Source organism: Pomacea canaliculata, linkage group LG2 (assembly GCF_003073045.1).
Source record: "Pomacea canaliculata isolate SZHN2017 linkage group LG2, ASM307304v1, whole genome shotgun sequence".
Taxonomy (NCBI): Eukaryota; Metazoa; Mollusca; class Gastropoda; order Architaenioglossa; family Ampullariidae; genus Pomacea; species Pomacea canaliculata.
The window spans coordinates 23,563,215-23,581,287 of NC_037591.1; the positions used below are offsets into that span (position 1 = coordinate 23,563,215).

At 39.5% G+C, this 18,073-nt stretch overlaps 2 protein-coding genes across 5 annotated transcripts; both read right to left on the reverse strand.

The window, feature by feature from the left end:
* Window positions 1-205: 205 nt before the first annotated feature.
* LOC112557877 lies at window positions 206-5,719 on the reverse strand. 2 transcript variants are annotated; one of them, XM_025227973.1, is made up of 5 exons: window positions 5,437-5,719; window positions 4,828-5,078; window positions 4,243-4,386; window positions 3,539-3,779; window positions 206-1,620 (listed from the first exon to the last, which is right to left on the reverse strand). In XM_025227973.1, exons 2-5 carry the CDS (start codon window positions 5,053-5,055, stop codon window positions 1,007-1,009), a joined length of 1,227 nt encoding a protein of 408 aa, XP_025083758.1. In that variant the 5' UTR covers window positions 5,056-5,078; window positions 5,437-5,719; the 3' UTR covers window positions 206-1,006. The 2 variants fall into 2 exon arrangements, with proteins under 2 accessions (XP_025083758.1, XP_025083757.1); XM_025227972.1 differs by having other exon boundaries at window positions 209-1,620; window positions 4,828-5,081; window positions 5,437-5,717.
* Window positions 5,720-9,247: 3,528 nt separating this feature from the next.
* On the reverse strand, window positions 9,248-18,028 carry LOC112557330 (chromatin target of PRMT1 protein-like). Of its 3 annotated transcripts, XM_025227124.1 has the most exons (7): window positions 17,897-18,028; window positions 17,564-17,647; window positions 16,532-16,733; window positions 16,148-16,337; window positions 15,155-15,233; window positions 13,501-13,596; window positions 9,248-10,561 (listed from the first exon to the last, which is right to left on the reverse strand). In XM_025227124.1, the coding sequence occupies exons 2-7, from the start codon at window positions 17,626-17,628 to the stop codon at window positions 10,336-10,338; spliced, it is 858 nt and encodes a 285-aa protein (XP_025082909.1). In that variant the 5' UTR covers window positions 17,629-17,647; window positions 17,897-18,028; the 3' UTR covers window positions 9,248-10,335. The 3 variants fall into 3 exon arrangements, with proteins under 3 accessions (XP_025082909.1, XP_025082908.1, XP_025082910.1); XM_025227123.1 differs by lacking the exons at window positions 17,564-17,647; window positions 17,897-18,028 and having other exon boundaries at window positions 16,532-17,557; XM_025227125.1 differs by lacking the exons at window positions 13,501-13,596; window positions 17,564-17,647; window positions 17,897-18,028 and having other exon boundaries at window positions 16,532-17,554.
* Between the last annotated feature and the right edge of the window lie 45 nt (window positions 18,029-18,073).

Sequence of the window (18,073 nt, forward strand, 5' to 3'; positions counted from 1 at the left end):
AGTGTGCACGCCTCCGCGCTCGGGTGCTGGTGCTCTGACCACTCGGCTGATACAACGGATGATGTATGTACAATTCGTTGCCATGAAAAGTCATCACTAAAGCGCTGTGGTCCTCTAAGCACGTGTAAAGGATGAGAGCGTGAATAAATTATAAAAGCTTCTTACTTATACATGTCCACATTCTTGCAAACGCGCACACACACACACGTTTACAAGTCGCGATGTGTTTAATCCCGGTTGTTGTACAGGAATAAACAGTGAATGGTGTAAATGAACGTGTGTCATTGACATTCGAACCCACTATACCCCATCCCCAGCCCTTTCTTGTTGTGTGACCATCTAATTCCTAACCTTTATCTTTTGGGCAATGTCTGGACGCTGCACACTTTGTAAACAAGCGCGTTTAATAAATATTAAAGCCACTAATATGGTGGGCAAGCTGAGAGCCGTGATAAGTGTCTGTCGAGAATTTGTAATAGCTTTTAGTCTCGATCAGTACCTTCTAGTCATATGTTTTCGGGAAAACCTTCAAGAAAGAGAGAAATAAGCCAAGAAAGGCTTGAAAGTGGTTGCCTAGGGGCTTGTACGGGTAGGCGGGAGCATGAGACGGGCCTGCAGATGTTATAATGACACAGCGACCCTCTCCGAGGGCAGTTGCGCTTGCACCAGACTATCGCGCTTTGCATGTACCAAGCGGTTTTGTAGGGGACGTAGCACCGCTGGCTAGGGATACTTCCCTGCCCAGGAGAATTCCACCACCGTTCCCATGGTCTTGGGGGAGTCCTGGTAGTGGGGGTGAGGGGTCGGTGTTGGGGCCCAGCGCCTTGGAGGTTGCCTGCATCACCCTTATGAAAACTGTCCTGCCTAGTATGAAGATCCACAACCGGTTGGACGCCGGAAGCAGGCTTGAGAACGCCCATTTCCACATTGCCAGGAGGCGAAGACGGATGTAGGGACTGGGTATCTAACGGCTGAGTGGATGGATGGATGGGGTTTGCTGTGGGTCTCACGACAGTAGGCAGTTCAGCTCGGGGGTCTTCGTCGGAGGAACTAGTTTCGAGTCTCCCACGGTAGGCAGTAGCAGCACCGTGTGTGTATTTGCAACCGGATGATTCCCCTCTTTGTCATTGCGAGGTGACGACTCGATAGGCGAGGGTTGTGACTTTGGATCAGCGGCGCACGAGATTGGTGAGGAGAGCGAGGGTTGGAGTGTCGTGGCGGTTTCTATTTTCCCAGTGACTGTCGCCGTGGCCGTAATCGGGAAAGTAACGGCTAGTTTTGTTGATGGGGCATCAGTGACATTCTGCCACAAGGAACTCGCGAAATCAGACGATGTCGACTCAGAAAAAATGTACGAGATGTTTATTTTGTTGTCGATTGAGCTCGGTCCCTTCTTGTCGTCGCCGCCTACCGTGCAGTTCTTGAGGAAGGCCTCCCACTTGTCCTTGAGCTCCTGCTGGGTGAGCACCCCGAGAACCGCTGGGTGGCTGCCCATGACGTCGATAACCGCGATGTCGGCGCACCCCTGGTACCACTCCTGGTCACCGCACCCTTTGCAATAGTTGCACTGCGGTTCCTCCGTGCCGCACTGCACGCAACCTTGGCGGTTGGTTTTGAATCCTGCACAACACAGTGACGCGGATGAATGATTCCTGAACATCGAAAGTAAACAAGCATTCAGTTTGCATACAAAACCAACTGATTAACGAAAACGTATTCAGTCCACTTACTATACATTTAAGATCTGATCTGGAACTCCCTTCCCTTTCAAGTTCTTCAGTCTTCCAAAGCGTTTAAGCGTTTGCTCCAAACGCATCTTTTTTGTAAATATGTTTAAATATGTTACTATTTGAAGTTTTTTCTGATATATTAATTTGTCTTGATTTGTATGGTTCGTTTTTCAACCGATTCTGTAATAGTAAGTATGAAATCATCCCTAGTATTTTTCTTCGTGTTCTTCTTTGAATTTAGTTTTATTTTGCTAGCGTCATTGTAGCCCAAGGCAATAATAACTGCCAAGATAAATACATGCATTTGCATGTACAGAAGCTGTAGCAGCAAAATGTTTCAGATAAAACTCGCATTATTTTACATTTTAAAAATGTCTTCATGAGAAAGTAGAGTATCAGAAGCATCCAACATTTTAAAATGTTTATCTCACATTGTTCCTGCATTTCTCAAGCATGTAGGAATGTGTCGTGTTACAGTTTCTGCGTCTAACCCCCATTTGTATTCACTCAACCGTTTCAGCCGTTTTAATCTGGTGTGTCGCGCTGTTGTCTGAGTCCAAATGCACAATACATAGGTTGGCGGTACAAATCCCACTTGTTTCACTTCGCATAGAGCGGGCGAAGTAATTATTAATTTCCTGCTCGACAGCCCTTGTAAGAAGGATTGTTCGTCCTGAATCATTAGTCAAAATAATACGGGTGGGGGTGGTGCTTAGAAGGGCGTAATGTACGTCTTGTCACATTTCTCACTGCTGAAACTCTGAATGTGATGCGACTTCGAAAAAGAATTGTGCTCAGTCTAAACAGGTGGTACGAGAAACTTCAGGTGATGTCGCTGCACTTAACGGAAGACAGGCTATGTTCATGCTTTGAACTGAAGAACACTTGCCGAACGTTTATTACACATTTCTCATAAAGATAAGCTGTAAGATGCCTAGACTAAAGACAAAGTATGGAGAAAAACAAAAAGGCGAAAGGAGAGAAAAGGAAAGCGAGAAAGAAGGAAAAGGGCTAGAATAGAGGTGGGGGCGGGAGGCTCATCATACAAAGTTAATGTGAAAAGGATATCAGTCCACCTATACACGTCCGTGGTTGAGGCTGTCGTTGATGTGTGGGTCAGTGGGGAAGCCAGCGATGAATATTTTACCGTCAGCGCGAAGGGAAGGAGTATTTACAAAACTCGACACGACATTATTCATGAAGATTAATAATCATCCTAAACAGGAAATTTTAGGAGAATTTCTCACCGTGGACAGTTCAAGGGAGTCTGTTCAAGTTTGAAAACCGTTCAGAGGTCTCCAAGTTCTTTACACGAGAGATGGTGTCGCGGATGCTTCCGTCATTTCGGTCAGTGACAGGTAAAAGCAATGAAAATTCTTTCAGCCACCCCCTTTTCCGCGTCCTCCTTGAAGGCGAGGGCTAAATTTAAAAAGCGTGCATATTCTACTTATCCTATTTGTCCTCGGAAATAAAAAAAAAAAAAAAAAATTGCCTTTCTCTCTCCTTTACCAATGATACACCTAGGATTCGAACTCGCATAAAGTTCCAATTGGAATAAAGCGCACAAAATGTTGTGACTATGTCATGCCTCTATGACGTACTTCCCTTTGTAAAGACATACAAATACTATAATTACTACAATTTAAAAATTTTCTCCCTCCATTGCTGCCTGTTTCCTCTCTTTCTTAGATAGATACTTGTGAGCAAAGATGTTTTGGAGAAAAAGATGCTTGTAACGCCAAGGTATGTCTGCATGCCTGATTGCTTTCTCTGTCTCACGTGTGTTTATGTGGTTGATCACTGCTCACCAGTGATGTGGCGCCACTGCAGCAAACAATGGCTGCACACCATGTCCTCTGGGAGCTTGAGGTGCAGGCTGATAAGGCCGCCGGACTGGCTAATCTGGTAGGACTGGCCATATTCGGATTCCACGATGGACAAGCGGTACTGATCAAAACAATGCTGGTCGGGAGTTTCTTTGTTTGACTCCAGCTTACACAGGCGAAACTCGTACTTGCCTAGCAGCTCTGAAGTCGAGTCCACAGCGACCTGCGATGTGACGATGAGGATGATAATTCAGACAAGACACATACTAAGAAGAAGAAGAAGGCAGTAGCGCAGTACTGAAGAAACAAAGGGATAGGGGCGATGATGGAAATGCGGGGTTATCCCGAGAGTGTTGCGTGCTACTGTTCATCTTAGTGTATACGTGTGTTTGGTCGTTCGTGTGCCTATAGTTGTCAAGTGCCTTGATGTTGCATAGCACGAATTTTGTGACTTGTGACCTCACAATACGTAAACTGGAGAAATGCAATGGAAGGCCAAATGTCAAAACAACAAGTAAGAACTAAATATTAAGCATAGCAAATATTTGACTTTAACAAGAAATCCATAATAATAGTAACAAATATAACAAGTGCAGTGGTGTCGGAGAAAGAAGTCCTATCCTCTGTGAAGAACCTATGTTCCAAAATAAATAAATACGACAGCAACAAATTGTAACAAGACCTACCGGAATGAAACCTCCTTTCTTGTAGACTCTGACTGGAAGTGGGTTTGGAGCCAGTGTGCCACCAGCCTCGTTGTCGCGTGGCGTCGGGGCATTCCAAGGGTCGCCACAGACACCGCACATACCCTCGTTGTTTACGTGTTGCACCTGGACAAGTGAATACAGAGAAACCTATATTTCTTCCCTCAGCTCTACAAATATATTAGAGATAATGCGATTTGTCTTGGGTTGACTTAATTTAGCACTAAGAAAAAGAAACATTGAAAGTGGATTTCGTATGTAATTCGGAACACATACCTGCGGTTTGTTTTAAGCATCACCTAGTCCTACAGTTAAGCTTTCTAACGCACATAAAATGTTTCAGAAACACTTTCAAACAAAACATCTTCACACCATCAACAATAGCTTAACAAACTATTGCCCCCCCCCCCACGTTTGTAACTACGAACAATCTGTCTGATTGTTCAAAACAATCTCTCGGATTTTTTTGTTTAATTAATAGGCCTTGTGGCAGCTCGTTCGTAACTGCCGATATGTCATCCATAACTTGGACGTATGTTAACCGGGGACTACCTTCTTCCCACTCACCTGAAAACCTCCACAGTTAACATCGTCATCATAGAAGTTGACAGGCGTCCCAAATCCGTATCTCCATAAACTCGAGCGTGTTGGCGGCTCCACCATGCGTGAGCCGCCCTCAGCAGTGTGACAACACAGAAAAAACAGAAGCAGGTGTAGCACCACTCGCCATACGCCATTGCGGCTGCTCTTTCCGTCTGTTCCTTTAGCAGTCCATTGTGTCACGTCGAGCGCCATGTCATAAACCTTATGTCGCACTTCTCCTGGAAATAATAACTAACCCTAACTGTCAGGATTCATAGACATTTTATTGCTTTTTGTCCACCCAAAGAAGGACAGCGCATGGTTTTGTGTGTGTTTTTGTTTTTGTTTTTTTACAGCAGTAACAAGAGTGAAGCTAGCAAAGTTTTATCGTTTGGATTCAATTAATAAGACTGTGGAGCGAGTTCAGTAATCTCCAATAAATGAAGTCTCCACAATTATTATTTTCAACAATATGTGAGGTGTCACATATACTCTGAAAAAAAAGAAGAGTGGGCTGCGACCCGAGTTTTTTTTTGGACAGAGGTCTGGGGATAGGGGAGAGATGTATGGAGAGCAGAACAAGTGACAGCTTACCTTTCGGCCCTCCAGGAAGACGTTATTCTGGTAACACACGAACACGCATCACTTGGCAGTTTCGGAGGAAGGTGGAAAGGTATTACACAGAAACTCCGTGTCGCCCCGCCGAGCTCTGTGTCATGTCGGTTTCGTGGTCTGATTTTCAGGTACTGTACTGTAGTCTCTGAGTGGATGAACCTTTATATTGTCTCCAAGTCCAACCACGCTCGTGCCAAGCACTCACCCTCACGGCACAGCTGCACGTACACGCGACAGTCTGTTGTGCGCATGCGTAGGAAAACTAGTTTGTCAACCCTACAAGCGACCCGTAGCTGAAGTCAGACCTCCGAAGGAGTGGGAGTTTAGGAGAAGACGGAGATAATTAGACGTCAAATTAATTATAACCACCAAGTTTTCTTGTTTTAAAAGATGCATGGCTGTAGACTGGCGTGTTTCCCGGGGAAATTGACGTGTTTCGTAGTTATTCCAATGCTATATGTGTGTTATACAAGCCGCAGAAAATTCAAGACAAACTCTGGCAAGAAAATATTTTGTTTGCATCAAAACGAATAAATGCTACGAGAAGGAACTTCACACACCATTTTACAATGCAGAGCAAATTTTACAACTGTAAATTAAGAGTGTATTCTATGAGAGAGCGAAAGACAGGAAAGGATCGAGCAAGTCGGGTAGCGGTGTACATCTACTCGGCGGAAATAAAGTTGGATAACGTCGTTTCTGAGACAAAGATAGCTGAGAGGAGGAACGGAAGGATAAAGAGGAGAGTGAGTGAGCTATTCGTGTGGCGGCTGGTACCACCGGAGTTTTTAATCTCAAACGACCACCGGTTAGCATGGGGTAAGAAAAAAATCTAAGCACATATTGTCGGGTGTGTGTGCGCGCGAGAGAGAGAAGGGGGGGGGGGGAAGAAGAGAGAATAGTGTTTCTCATATCTTTATTTAGCTTTGACAGTTAAAGGACTATAGTAAAGTGAAAAAACAATTGTGTGTGATGCAAGGAGCAGTTATCCGTAATTTTGACGTTGTTCATCTATAACTTATTACTTTATATACATTACTCATAATTTTAGGACAGGGCCGGGTTAGGTGAAGCTTCTTGTTTTTCCTTCACCCATCCAACTTGTTGTTTATGTGTCACACAGTCGCAATTAATAAATCACGTGAAGTTGAAAAAGGAAGCGCTAACAGATTTAATCCATCATCACCACGACACAATAATTAATAACAATAAAACGGATTTATAAAGAACACATCATTGTGACCAAGGCACATTATAGTAAACACAACCACGAAAACACGAAGAAGAAAGGACAATTAAAGTTCTATAGCAGACCAACTTATTGAAATCTCGCCTGCATAAAACAAAAAGGGGATATACAATCAACCTTCAATTACTCTCTTATCTTTTGTCTCAAAGCCTAATATTTGTCTCGTCTTTCACAGCTTGCTGCTATTAGCAACAATAAACTCACCTTGCCTGCATCACTTAATCCATAATGCGTTTCAAACACTTTTTTTTATCTGCTTTATTTGTTATAGTATATGATGCATATTTTACTTCATTGTTAGAGTTTATTTTGCTAGAGCTGTCAGTGTCATTCAACAAACTCAAATGCCAATTAAAGAAGGTCAAAGCACGAACTTGTATTACTGGACTGCTGGCAGACGATTTTTTTTTTCTACTAAACCGAGGCATGATACTATAAAGCTTCCGGTTTATTCACATTACAGATTAACTACTAAAACGAGGCATGATACTACAAAGCTTCCGGTGTAGTTACATTCTTTGTTTAGGCTCGCCGAGACTAACAGCGGAGAACTTCGCAAAAGGCTAAGCGTTGGTCTTGGCAGACAGACAGCAGTCCACCTATACACGTCCATGGGGAAAGTCTCAAGTCAAGGCTAAGTTAGCTTCATTTGTATCTGAAAATTGTGCAATGAAATACAGAAACCAGTTATTCTTAGTTTCATCTTCGGTGAGAAAGCGAAAAAAAAAAAAATCCTAACGAGCTTGTCGTGGACACCAGAAATGAAATGGCATGACAATGCTCGCTGTGTTCGCCGTTGCTATTTTCGAATCTTGTAACGCGACCTTCGCGCCGGCGTCACGAAACTTCCGGAAATGAAAGTCATGGCCACAGACTTCTATGATCTCTATGGTCATGATCTACCTTTGCGTTTACGATCTTTGGTGTCAGTCATGGAGCCCTGCTAGTATAGCAATTAAATGTAAATGATGCCAAGATTCAATGTGTATTTTCTTTAGATCCATCCCGAGCTACAGCTCATATATAGCCCTTTCCGAGTCTTGATATGTCACAGATTGATGCTTTCCCCACCAAATAAACAATTAAGAAGAATCCAGACATTTTTGCAGAATAAAGTGTGTCAAGCAAGGTAAGAAATTAGATATACGTTACAGAACATATACATCTCACCACCTACATGACTTCCTCGCAGGTCATAATTCTTTCTGGTTTCCCCTCCCTGATTCCCATCATGCATAATACGATCACATTTTGATTGTTTTAAAACTAGCTGCACTTTCTCCACTTTTGACCAAGAATCTGCCGTCAACCAAGAACGAGTAAACAGGACACAACCGCACTGGATTACCTGTGGCGCATCACCCCAAACCCCCGCCTCCCACATCACGTTTTTCTGATTCCGTACATCAACCTGTCCCTTCCAATTTTATTTTCCACTCTTTGCCGCTCTCAGATTATTATTTTATGTGTAAGAAAGTCCGTCTCCTTTAGACTTTTTATTTTTCCCCAATGTAGTTCTTAAAATTTAGATTAACTTCATTGATATTTTCACTTTCTCCGTATCCTTGTGTATAAGCTCACCCCTTGTAATTTATTTTTCTTGGATGTTTTCAATGATGCACATGAATCAAAGATTGATTTACTTTCAAAAACCTACACTACTTTTACAAAACGTGCATCTCAGACCTGTAGATTTATATATAGCCTTTATATGAGGCTACGTGATTTACAAAAGACGAAAGTTACAGGGCGATGCAAAACGAGTTTCCCGTGTCCCAATTCGATGAACAAGACCAATTTGAGAACTGTGAATGCGAGGAGCAGAATTTTGCTAAACAACAGTGACTTGGAAAAGTTATAAACGATAGGCGTGAAAGCCTTGGTGGATTTGGCGCGGGAAAATAGCTCCGTACACTAGGATTTAAGATTCCCCCTCCCCCATGAATTAGCCAACAATTCCTATTAGGTCACAGAATTAGGGTGCCATGGTTGTCAACTTCAGTGCAGGTGCTTTAAGGCTTGACCACGGACGTCAGTGGGACTGCTTGATTGTTCAATAATTTATATGGATCTACTGTTGCTGGTCAATATTTAATGATGTATAAATACTCCCATTTCTTTTTAACTGTGCACTCTTCATGAGCAGTTATGGTCACCTTGGGGGTGGGAGGCAGTGGCTAACACTATTTCCAAAGCTGTTTCAACAGGTTAAGAGGTATGGAAATGGGGCAGTTAAAATTTTTTTTTTAAAAGTACATCCAAGCTCTATCAAGTATTACTGATCGTCCTCGTTGGGTTATTGTTGATGCTTTAGCCTTTTAAGATATTTGTGAGCTTTTACATGTACTAAATTGCAGCACCCTTACAGCTGTTGTTGTGGTGCATTCTAAACGACTGTCATCATATTGATGTGAAAGAGGCCACCACTAAGGTGTGTGCTCCTAGGATCTGTACTTATTCTTGTACCAAGAAAGACTGGTGGATTTTTGGGGGTGGTGGTGATAGAAAAGATTTCTTTTTAATAAAGGCAAAAAGACTCACTTCAATTTCAACTGCTTTATTGCACCTGAACATCAACATATTGGGAAGCTGTCATATAATTGTTCTCAGTAACCCTCAGTGAATTTCCAATGTGCTTACTTTAGCTTGGGATAAAAATCCAAAACTTTAGGCAATATTGAACCACATGAAGATGATTTATTATGATTTCTACTTGTCCCTTGTGAATTTTTTTTACCCCGGGAGAACAAATTCAAATTAGGCATGAACAGAGCATTATCACATTCAAAATACATTTTTGGTGCCATGTTAACAGGATTTTCCTGTTGGCAATTCATCTCTCTTTAATTTTCTCCAGAGATCGTTAACAGATTTTGCACTGAGACACCCAAAATTAATTATTTATACATCAAAATAAGTTTATCTCAAACCATATCAGGCACAATGTCCGTTCCAGTATTTCACATTCATGTCCCTCATCGGTGCCAGTAAGACTGCACTTTTAATGGCTGCACCAAGATGTAGTATGCTGCTATGCCCACGAAAAGTTAGGTGACATGATTGATGGCAATGTAAAGATTGATGTACAATAAATGCTTCAGGAAAGGTGAACTCGCAGACCCAAAGTAGACATACAGAAGTTATGCCTTTATAACGCAAATCACCTCAGATTAAAATCACTACAACCCCACCTTCCCACTCTCCCAAAAGGCTGAGCAGTAACTGGATTTGTCCATATTTTGTCACTCTCAAGTGCAATGCTGAAGCTGAGTGGATGTGAATTTACACTTTCCACAAAATCATCATGATAGGTGTATGGGAGAAAAAGTTCAAATGAAGCATTTTTTTCCTATGACTACACAAACTCTACAAAAGTTGCCAGACTTTGCAGATATATGTTTCTTTCTCACAATTTTAAGCCATAAGGCTTGATGAAGTCTTTGTAGAAAACTTGGTAGCCTCTGAAATAATACATAATCCCTTGTGCAGCAGTTCTGCTGTCTTTCTATCTTGACTCTTCAGAATGATAAAAAGTGTACACATTTACTTTAAATAAATTACAGCAGAGTAACCCCACTACACAAACTCTCTGGACACACTCTGTGACACCTATAGGCAGACTTCAGTCCTCAAGGGTTTGCTTCAGCCATATAGGCATCCAGCTCAGAGTTGAGATAAGACTTGGTTTTAGACATATATTCATCCAGCTGGTTATCAAGCTGTTCTTTAGACACCTGATCTACACTGCCACCACGTCCACGTCCACGTCCACCTCTTCCCCGACCTCTGCCTCGCATGTTCTGACCTCTTCCAGCAGCACCTCGCCCACCACGATTACCGCCTCTTCCAGGGAATCTGCAATGTAATCAAGTCACAAACTGTAAATGTTTGCACCTACAAAGGACATTCTTTTTTTGTTTTTTTTACAAAAATATAGCTAACTATAAGGTATTCAATAACTACTGCCTGAGATATTATAGTATTCGATAGATTTGCACTGCAGTTCATCCCACTTATTCCTATGGTGTCTAAACAATATAAGAATGATGCTTACAAACATAATACTATCAATATCCAACAATTTAGGCTGGTCAGAACATACACTGCCTAAAGCAGCAAATTTTAAGTACAATTCATTACACAGAATGTTCACAAGATCAAGCAAATGAAATTAAAAAAAAAAAAAAAAAAACAACAAAACCACAGTGTACAGGTTGCTGTCCCAATGCAAAATATTGGCAACATCAAGGCAAAGAAAATGATTTTCTGAGCCACAGTCAAACAGAAACTTCACTACAAGAAACTGCAATCACTTACATGTTAACAGGAAATTTATGTATTTTATGTAATTTTTTAAAAGTAAAATCTGCTCTGTTCTGATCATGAAGAAAATTGTTTCAGGTTTTATTATTTCGGCAAAATACTTACATTTTGATGATAACAACATTTCTATTTACACATTAGGCTGACCACACTTAAGCAAGTACCACCCAATGGATGAGTTGTTTTCTAAACATTTTTTCTACATCCACCAATTTATCAAAAGAGACTTTATTTTCAATTATGTTTAAATGGCAAAACAGATGCTTTTATGGGAAAAATACAAACTGAATGCCAGATTCTGTGTTATCTGAGTATGTGTACAGCTGTTCTGCAATACAAGGCCTATCACAACAGCTTCAAGAATTGTATTTGTTATGATCAAGTCTAAAAATTGGCTACTTTTTCAAACATATATAGATATTAAAATAAAAAAATAGTATACTTTTAATTATGTAGCAAGTGAAACTGAAGGTTGTCCCTTTGCAAATAATAAAATAAACATTACTGAAAACAGCTACAATTCTTAATTTACTGTTACTTAAACAAACCTCAACAAGCTTTCAGACCACATAAATATTCTGTTAAGATACCTTAATTTTTTTTTAAAAGAAGGGGGAAAAAACCAACCAAACACACAAGTGGTTAGTTCTACGTTTGCTCTTTAGTGGTAGTGATAGTGAAACTAATTTTTGTTGCATGACATGTCTCAATTAACCTGTTTGAAAAATGTTCTCACACCAACTTCGGTCTACGCTAACAGATGTGGGCTTTTAGCTATACACAGAGTGCAAAGGGTTAACGTTATATCTGATTAGGCAAGCTTTATAGTATAAATCTGAAAAAGAATCAAATTAACATAAGGGAACAAGAACCACATCATAACCTACTTTCTTCCAAGACAACACTAACAAGCATCACAAGTGACCTTGCTGCATATAACTGGGTGGGGAAAACATGAAACATGTGCTTTGTCTTTATAAATAAGCCAGCTCCATCATCGTTTTAGTGACATATTAAGTACATTGTTATGAATTAACATCATCACTGCTTCCATTCCTTATCCACAAAACTGTACTATCCATGATAAAATGAACATGCAACATGCGGCTGACACACGGCACTCAGAAATTATTTTGTCTCTCAACTAAATGTTGTACAAAAATAAAAAAGGCTGCTATGGTTGCAATCATTCTAAACAGGTAATGGAAAAAGAAGTGTGTAGAAAAATGTGCGCCTTAAAAATTCAAATAAAAGGGGATTTCAAACATGCAACATTTTAACAGGTGAGCAAAAGATAAAAAAAAAAAAATATAGTGAATGTTTAAAAAGCAAATGATATAAAACTGTCATCGCCAAGGAACTGGAAGTAATTTTCTCACTATAATATTTATTTTAATTCAAACCATATAGCACATCTATGTAAAGCCATTTTAATCAAAAGAATGAAGGATATGAGAAGAGTAAGAAAAGCACATCATCCTGCTGCTTAGAATCATAAAAAAATGAACTACCTCATTTGACCAATGCTCCTTTACACTCTACACAGATACAAACAACCTATGCTCTATTACTTTCCCTGCCAAGTCCCTTTTGACTCTTCTTTCCTACTGTAATGATATTCCTTAACCGCCTCAGCTTTTACCATAGAATTACATAGAACCATGCTGATCAGTTGACACTTGGAACATAGCAAAGATAAGCTTTTTTTTAATGTGGCATGCTTGTGTGCACATCTGCATATATCTAATTTTCTAACTGATTGCTAACGATGTTCATAACACAGGCTTATAAAACAGCATGTTGCAATTCAAACATACTTTTAACGCATCTGTTCTTAGTACCTTTATGTTTCAATAATAAAAATTATTAAAAAATGTTTCTGGCTGCATATTACTTTAACAGAAAGTGGAACCTGCACCAGTGATTCGATTAATTTTACAGCAACTTTCGATCATTAAAGTCATGAAAATGCATCCAAAACAGAAGAAATCCAAGCTTCCAGTTTGCAAAGACCATCATCTTACCAATTCAATATTTAAACACAACGTAAACACATTTTCTGTACAGTTTTTCCTTGGGAAGTTTCCACCGGTATCTTCTTCACAAACCGAAAACTGTTAGTAAAACAGTAAACCACAAACTGAATATCCAGATCTGGTGACAATGCAATTGTTAAGGACAGATCTACAAATGGAACACATCACCAATGAAGGGATTATGGTAAATGGGGTAAAAAGGACAACCGCTGCTGCATTGCCCAGCAAAAAGTCCATCCAGCACAGGTTTTAGTTGAAACAGAAATGAAGAAAAAATAAAAAAGCCGCGTTAAATGAAGGTATTCTAAAATCTGCACCATGCCAGCCAATATTTGAAGTGCATACATGAACCAAATGCACCACAGCTAAACACAACATTAGCAAGCCAGACAAAGGTGTAGAGGTGATTTAAAGGTGGGTAAGAAAAGGCACCACCTCTCGCCTTGATTACGACCCCCACGCCGCCGATCTCTGCGGCCTTGACCCCGGCCCCTCCAGCGATTTGAGGACTGCAAGTCCTCATCTGGGAATCTGGGTGATAATAGCACCCTGCTTTAATACATGTGAAAGAAGGGCTCACAATGACACCCAGCTTACTCACCCAGGATATTATTTTAAGCTAACAAAACATAAATATTTGTCTCAGACAAACACAAACTAATAAAATGTCACTTTTTGACTATCACTTTCTTCATCCTTAGACATACATTATCTAATTAGACATTTCTTCCACATTTCTTCTGGGTGAAACAAAAATACTTATTTCTGTGTCACCCTAATAAGGTAGTTCACAACAAAATGACCTGCTTAAGACATCTCTTCAATGAGAAACATGATGGAAACAGTTGCCTCTCTTTAACTAAACTTGTTTATTTTCACATGCTCTCCAAACTGTCACCGTGTGAAAAGAAATATGTTTAACAGGTAATAATAAAATATACAAATTAAAATATATTAAAAAAAGTTTATACACTGGTTTTAACAAAAGAATGATATTTTTCAGCACCCAAAGACTTAACTATGCCCACACTTACAGGAAATAAATCTCTTCCCTCAGATTTGGAGAAAGTCACTTCATAACCTGCAGCAACTGACAAGCATTCCAAACATAATTAGCTATTTAGCTTGATCATCCTTTTCTGTGGTTCTTATCAGGTTAGTAGTCCTAATTTAAGTTTCTCCTGAAAACTTTCAAACCATTTGCTCAACACACAAACCGAATTTTATAGCTTTTTCGTGCATGTAAACTTTTTGGGGGATAATGGATAACATTTATTGCTCAATCATTCAAACTAAGTCCTGTCAACTAGCCATGCAAAAACAATTTCCTGATATTAAAATCCATAAAGGAGGAAGAAAAGCTTGCACGGAAAATGTCGCTTATACCATTCTCAACAAGAATATTCATGGGGTTTTGATTATTAATAGTTAGCATCACTCCCTAACAACAAGCATAAAATATGCGTGTGTGTTTTTTTTAATTACAACACATGTGAATAGCTCACTTCCAAACATGTGCATTTGCTATATTTCAATATATTTAGATCTACATTTGAGGGAAATGAACCACCTAAGAAATATTTTTAAATCTCTTTGATATATGTAATTTGCTAGTGTAGCAGCCTCAACTTGACTGCAACCAACCAATCAGATGGAAGCTACGCCCAAAGAAGTTTGACCTGGGTTCAACACAGCCCCACAGTTCCACGTAAATGTCCCAGTGAACTTTTTTACCTCAATGCAGTGCAGGAAACTCGGCAAAGCTTCAGCTCGTTAACCTATTGAATTTTTATATAAGCAGTAGCCTCATATGCAAGATAGCCGTAAGCACAGCATATAGTAATATGTATGATGAAAAGACCAGATCACTTTCTGGCAAAGAACTTTTAAAGATCCCATATATTTATACAAACACAACTTATCTTTTGACCCAGAAACTCACCCTAAATCAAGAACTAAAATGGAAGAAAGAAACACCAGAAACTTGCAGCTAATTTTCAAATACATATTTGCATGTGTCAATACTTGCAAACCACCATTTTGAGTATGAGACAAGCAAGCAAACAAAAAATTCCATCCAAAATCTCACCTTAAGAAACCTCCACGACCTCTTCCACGACCACCTCTAACAGGGTAATTTCCCACACCTCTTGGAGAGCCACGTCCACCTGCACAGGTTAATTTTTAACACAGCAACTCAGTTTGCAACACAAAAAGCTGGTAATAAAAGGTTTTAATATAAAAAGGCATTTTTTGTGACTTAGGAAAAAAAAAGATTTACTTTACAAAGCAATAGCAACCTCCTTAGGTGACAGGAAAACAAATAACACTTTAAATAAAGTACTCCTGTAATCTTTCAGTCACAGTCTGGTATGAAAATGGGTTAGGCCTGGGCTGGGGAGGTCACAGGCAGTGCCAACTACCCTAGTGATCAGACATTGTTCCTTGCCTCTTTTTGGCTCAGTGAGTACCTACTGTGAAGATGGAAAGAAAGCTACTGAAAAGCAGCTTGGAATTACACATATGGTCAGGGTTAAGCCTACTTGTGTTTGCTAAAAAAAAAAAATCTTCACAAAAGATTGACAAATTCAACTTTTCACCATTGTCTTTTATATTTTTGAATGCATCTGCCTCATACTGTCCTCAAATAGATGACGTACATTTCAAGTGAATCTTTATGTTACACTGGTATACACTACACTATTTGTATAATATCTTGTGCACAGTTAATTTCTCATACGTCTTGAATCTGGGAACGTGGAGCCTATATCTATCCCACAAATTAGATGACTTTTTTAACAGGACCATTTTCACAATTTCCATGCATTGCTCCACTTCTATCTACACATACACTGCTTTTGAAATGCCAAAAATAAGGATATACAGCACCATTTTGTCGGGATGAAGGAACCAAAATCCACTTTCTATTTGTCTGCCCTATGTATTCTGACTGGCCAAAAAAAAAAAAAATCTACATCCTTTTAAAATATTACAAACTATATAAAAAACTAATAATTTATAAAGCTATTGTCATCTTTTATAAACAATACCCAAAAATTATTAATATTATTTTACAACATACGCTGTATGTTTCCACGACCACGAGAAGCTCCACGAGGTGTCTGAATGCTCTGGCCTCTCCCTCGGCCATCTCTACCCCACTGCATAAATCCTCTGCCTCTCCCTTGTTGCATTCCTCCACCTCGTCCAACTGCCTCTAAATTTAGTCGTGCCTTAATGTTGGATTTTCCCAGCCGTTGCTGAAGACTACGCTGTAATTAACCAAAGTAACAACAGTTCTCAGCAACAAAATATTCAATGTCTTTTTCGATACTGCACACTCTTAAAAATTTATATATGAAATTTCCAAAGATCTGCATATCTAGGAAACTATATATTAACACACCCATAAATGCATGAACATATATGCTTTTGCTGGTTTAAAAAAAATAAAATCACAACCTACCTGTGGTGGCTGGGATGGGTATCGTGGTGACATATTAATGGGTTGCTGCTGTGCCATGTTCATCATCCCAATACCAGGTCTGTTTGCAAGTTGCTGAGCCAGGCGTCTATTGGCTGCGGAGGCTTGTTGTTGTGCTGCCATGCTGGCACGAATGTTCTGCACTGTTGGCTGCTGTCGGGTTTGCTGCTGAATGCTTGTAAATCTTTGGAAGCAAGGGATACCATGTTCCAAAATTTGGTTGAACTTCAAAATAAATTTATCTTTGCAAGGCTTTATTTTTAAACTTTTCTCTTGTAAATGAGGCATAATCATTGCACTGCCCTCCCCTGTCTTAATTTCTTTTCCTTGAGTGAAAAAGTGGCGGTTTCTGATTCATTGTCAAGCATTCAAATGTTGCCTAATACTCACAAAGTGAATCAAACATATGACCATGTTGTGTTCCCAAAATACATTTAAAAAGACCTCATAAGTAATATAATGATGCTTTTGTTTGCTGTAATGGCTTCTTCAATCATGATCAAGACTATTTTGCCTTGCATTATTTACAACAGCTGCGGCACTTTCATTGCTTACAAAAAAAAAAGGAAAACACAAATTTCATGCAAAAAACAGAATTGGTCTGAAATCTGGTGCATCGTTTCTTGTATCAATGCTGATGAGCACAAGTATAATGAAACACTTGAGGATCTATCTTGCAGAGATCCGTGTTTCACCGATACTTGAACAGGCATACAATTTTTCTGCAAGTGTATGCCTGTCATATGCATTTTAAGTGCTTTATAGTTGAATGAGCCACTTGTTGAAAAATGACGATCTTCAACTCCTGGTTTTCCTGTAAGCTTTGACAGGAAACCAGGTCTCGGGTATCGACTTTTTTTTTTTTTTGCAAAATTAAAAAAAGGCAGGATGAAACCATAATAGTGCCTCAAAAGGTCACCAGGTTTCACCTCTGCCTTCACAGACATCGTCATTTATTTTAATGCAAATGTCTGCGTATTAGATCAGAGGTCTCTTATGGGAACACAATCTCACCGATCATTTAAGGACATCTTTGTAGTGCTTTTAAGCACTATCTTCGTTGGAACTTGGGCAGTCATGTTCACAACCAGGACAATACTGCATAACGATTAAGGAATAATTCAAACGTTATTCAATTCTGAATTAAAATCACCGCTTTTGTAGATACCTGACAATCTTTGGTACGCCTGTTTATGTTGTTTCTTTGCCACATAATGATTATCAACTTTTGTTATTTGCAATCATATAAGCACTTAACGCAGTCTGATTGAAATCGTGAATTACACTTTACATCAAGTAAAACAGGTCCAAAATCAGCAGTAATATTTCTTAAGTCACGAAGGATACTTGGCAATTTAGTTTTATCAGTCGATGACTCGGCAAAGAGTAGATTTCGGCGGATTTACCTTGCTGTCTATACGTCTATTTTCAAAACAACTACATACGCCATTTGCAATTCGAAACTCGCAGCCACCAGCTTTGTAAATGTTGCTTTTAAAGTAAATCTCAAAATAAATATTTATT

What these genes read in the sequence shown, in the direction of transcription:
- LOC112557877 (XM_025227973.1), bottom strand. Translation starts at nt 5,055, where the DNA reads ATGGCGCTCGACGTGACACAATGGACTGCTAAAGGAACAGACGGAAAG. An exon ending in TTAACTGTGGAGGTTTTCAG is followed by an intron (nt 4,387 to 4,827) that starts GTGAGTGGGAAG and finishes TCACTTGTCCAG; the next exon opens with GTGCAACACGTAAACAACGA. An exon ending in AGAAAGGAGGTTTCATTCCG is followed by an intron (nt 3,780 to 4,242) that starts GTAGGTCTTGTT and finishes GTCACATCGCAG; the next exon opens with GTCGCTGTGGACTCGACTTC.
- LOC112557330 (XM_025227123.1), bottom strand. Translation starts at nt 16,843, where the DNA reads ATGATTATGCCTCATTTACAAGAGAAAAGTTTAAAAATAAAGCCTTGC. An exon ending in TGGTCGTGGAAACATACAGC is followed by an intron (nt 15,234 to 16,147) that starts GTATGTTGTAAA and finishes TAACCTGTGCAG; the next exon opens with GTGGACGTGGCTCTCCAAGA. An exon ending in GGTCGTAATCAAGGCGAGAG is followed by an intron (nt 10,562 to 13,500) that starts GTGGTGCCTTTT and finishes ATTACATTGCAG; the next exon opens with ATTCCCTGGAAGAGGCGGTA.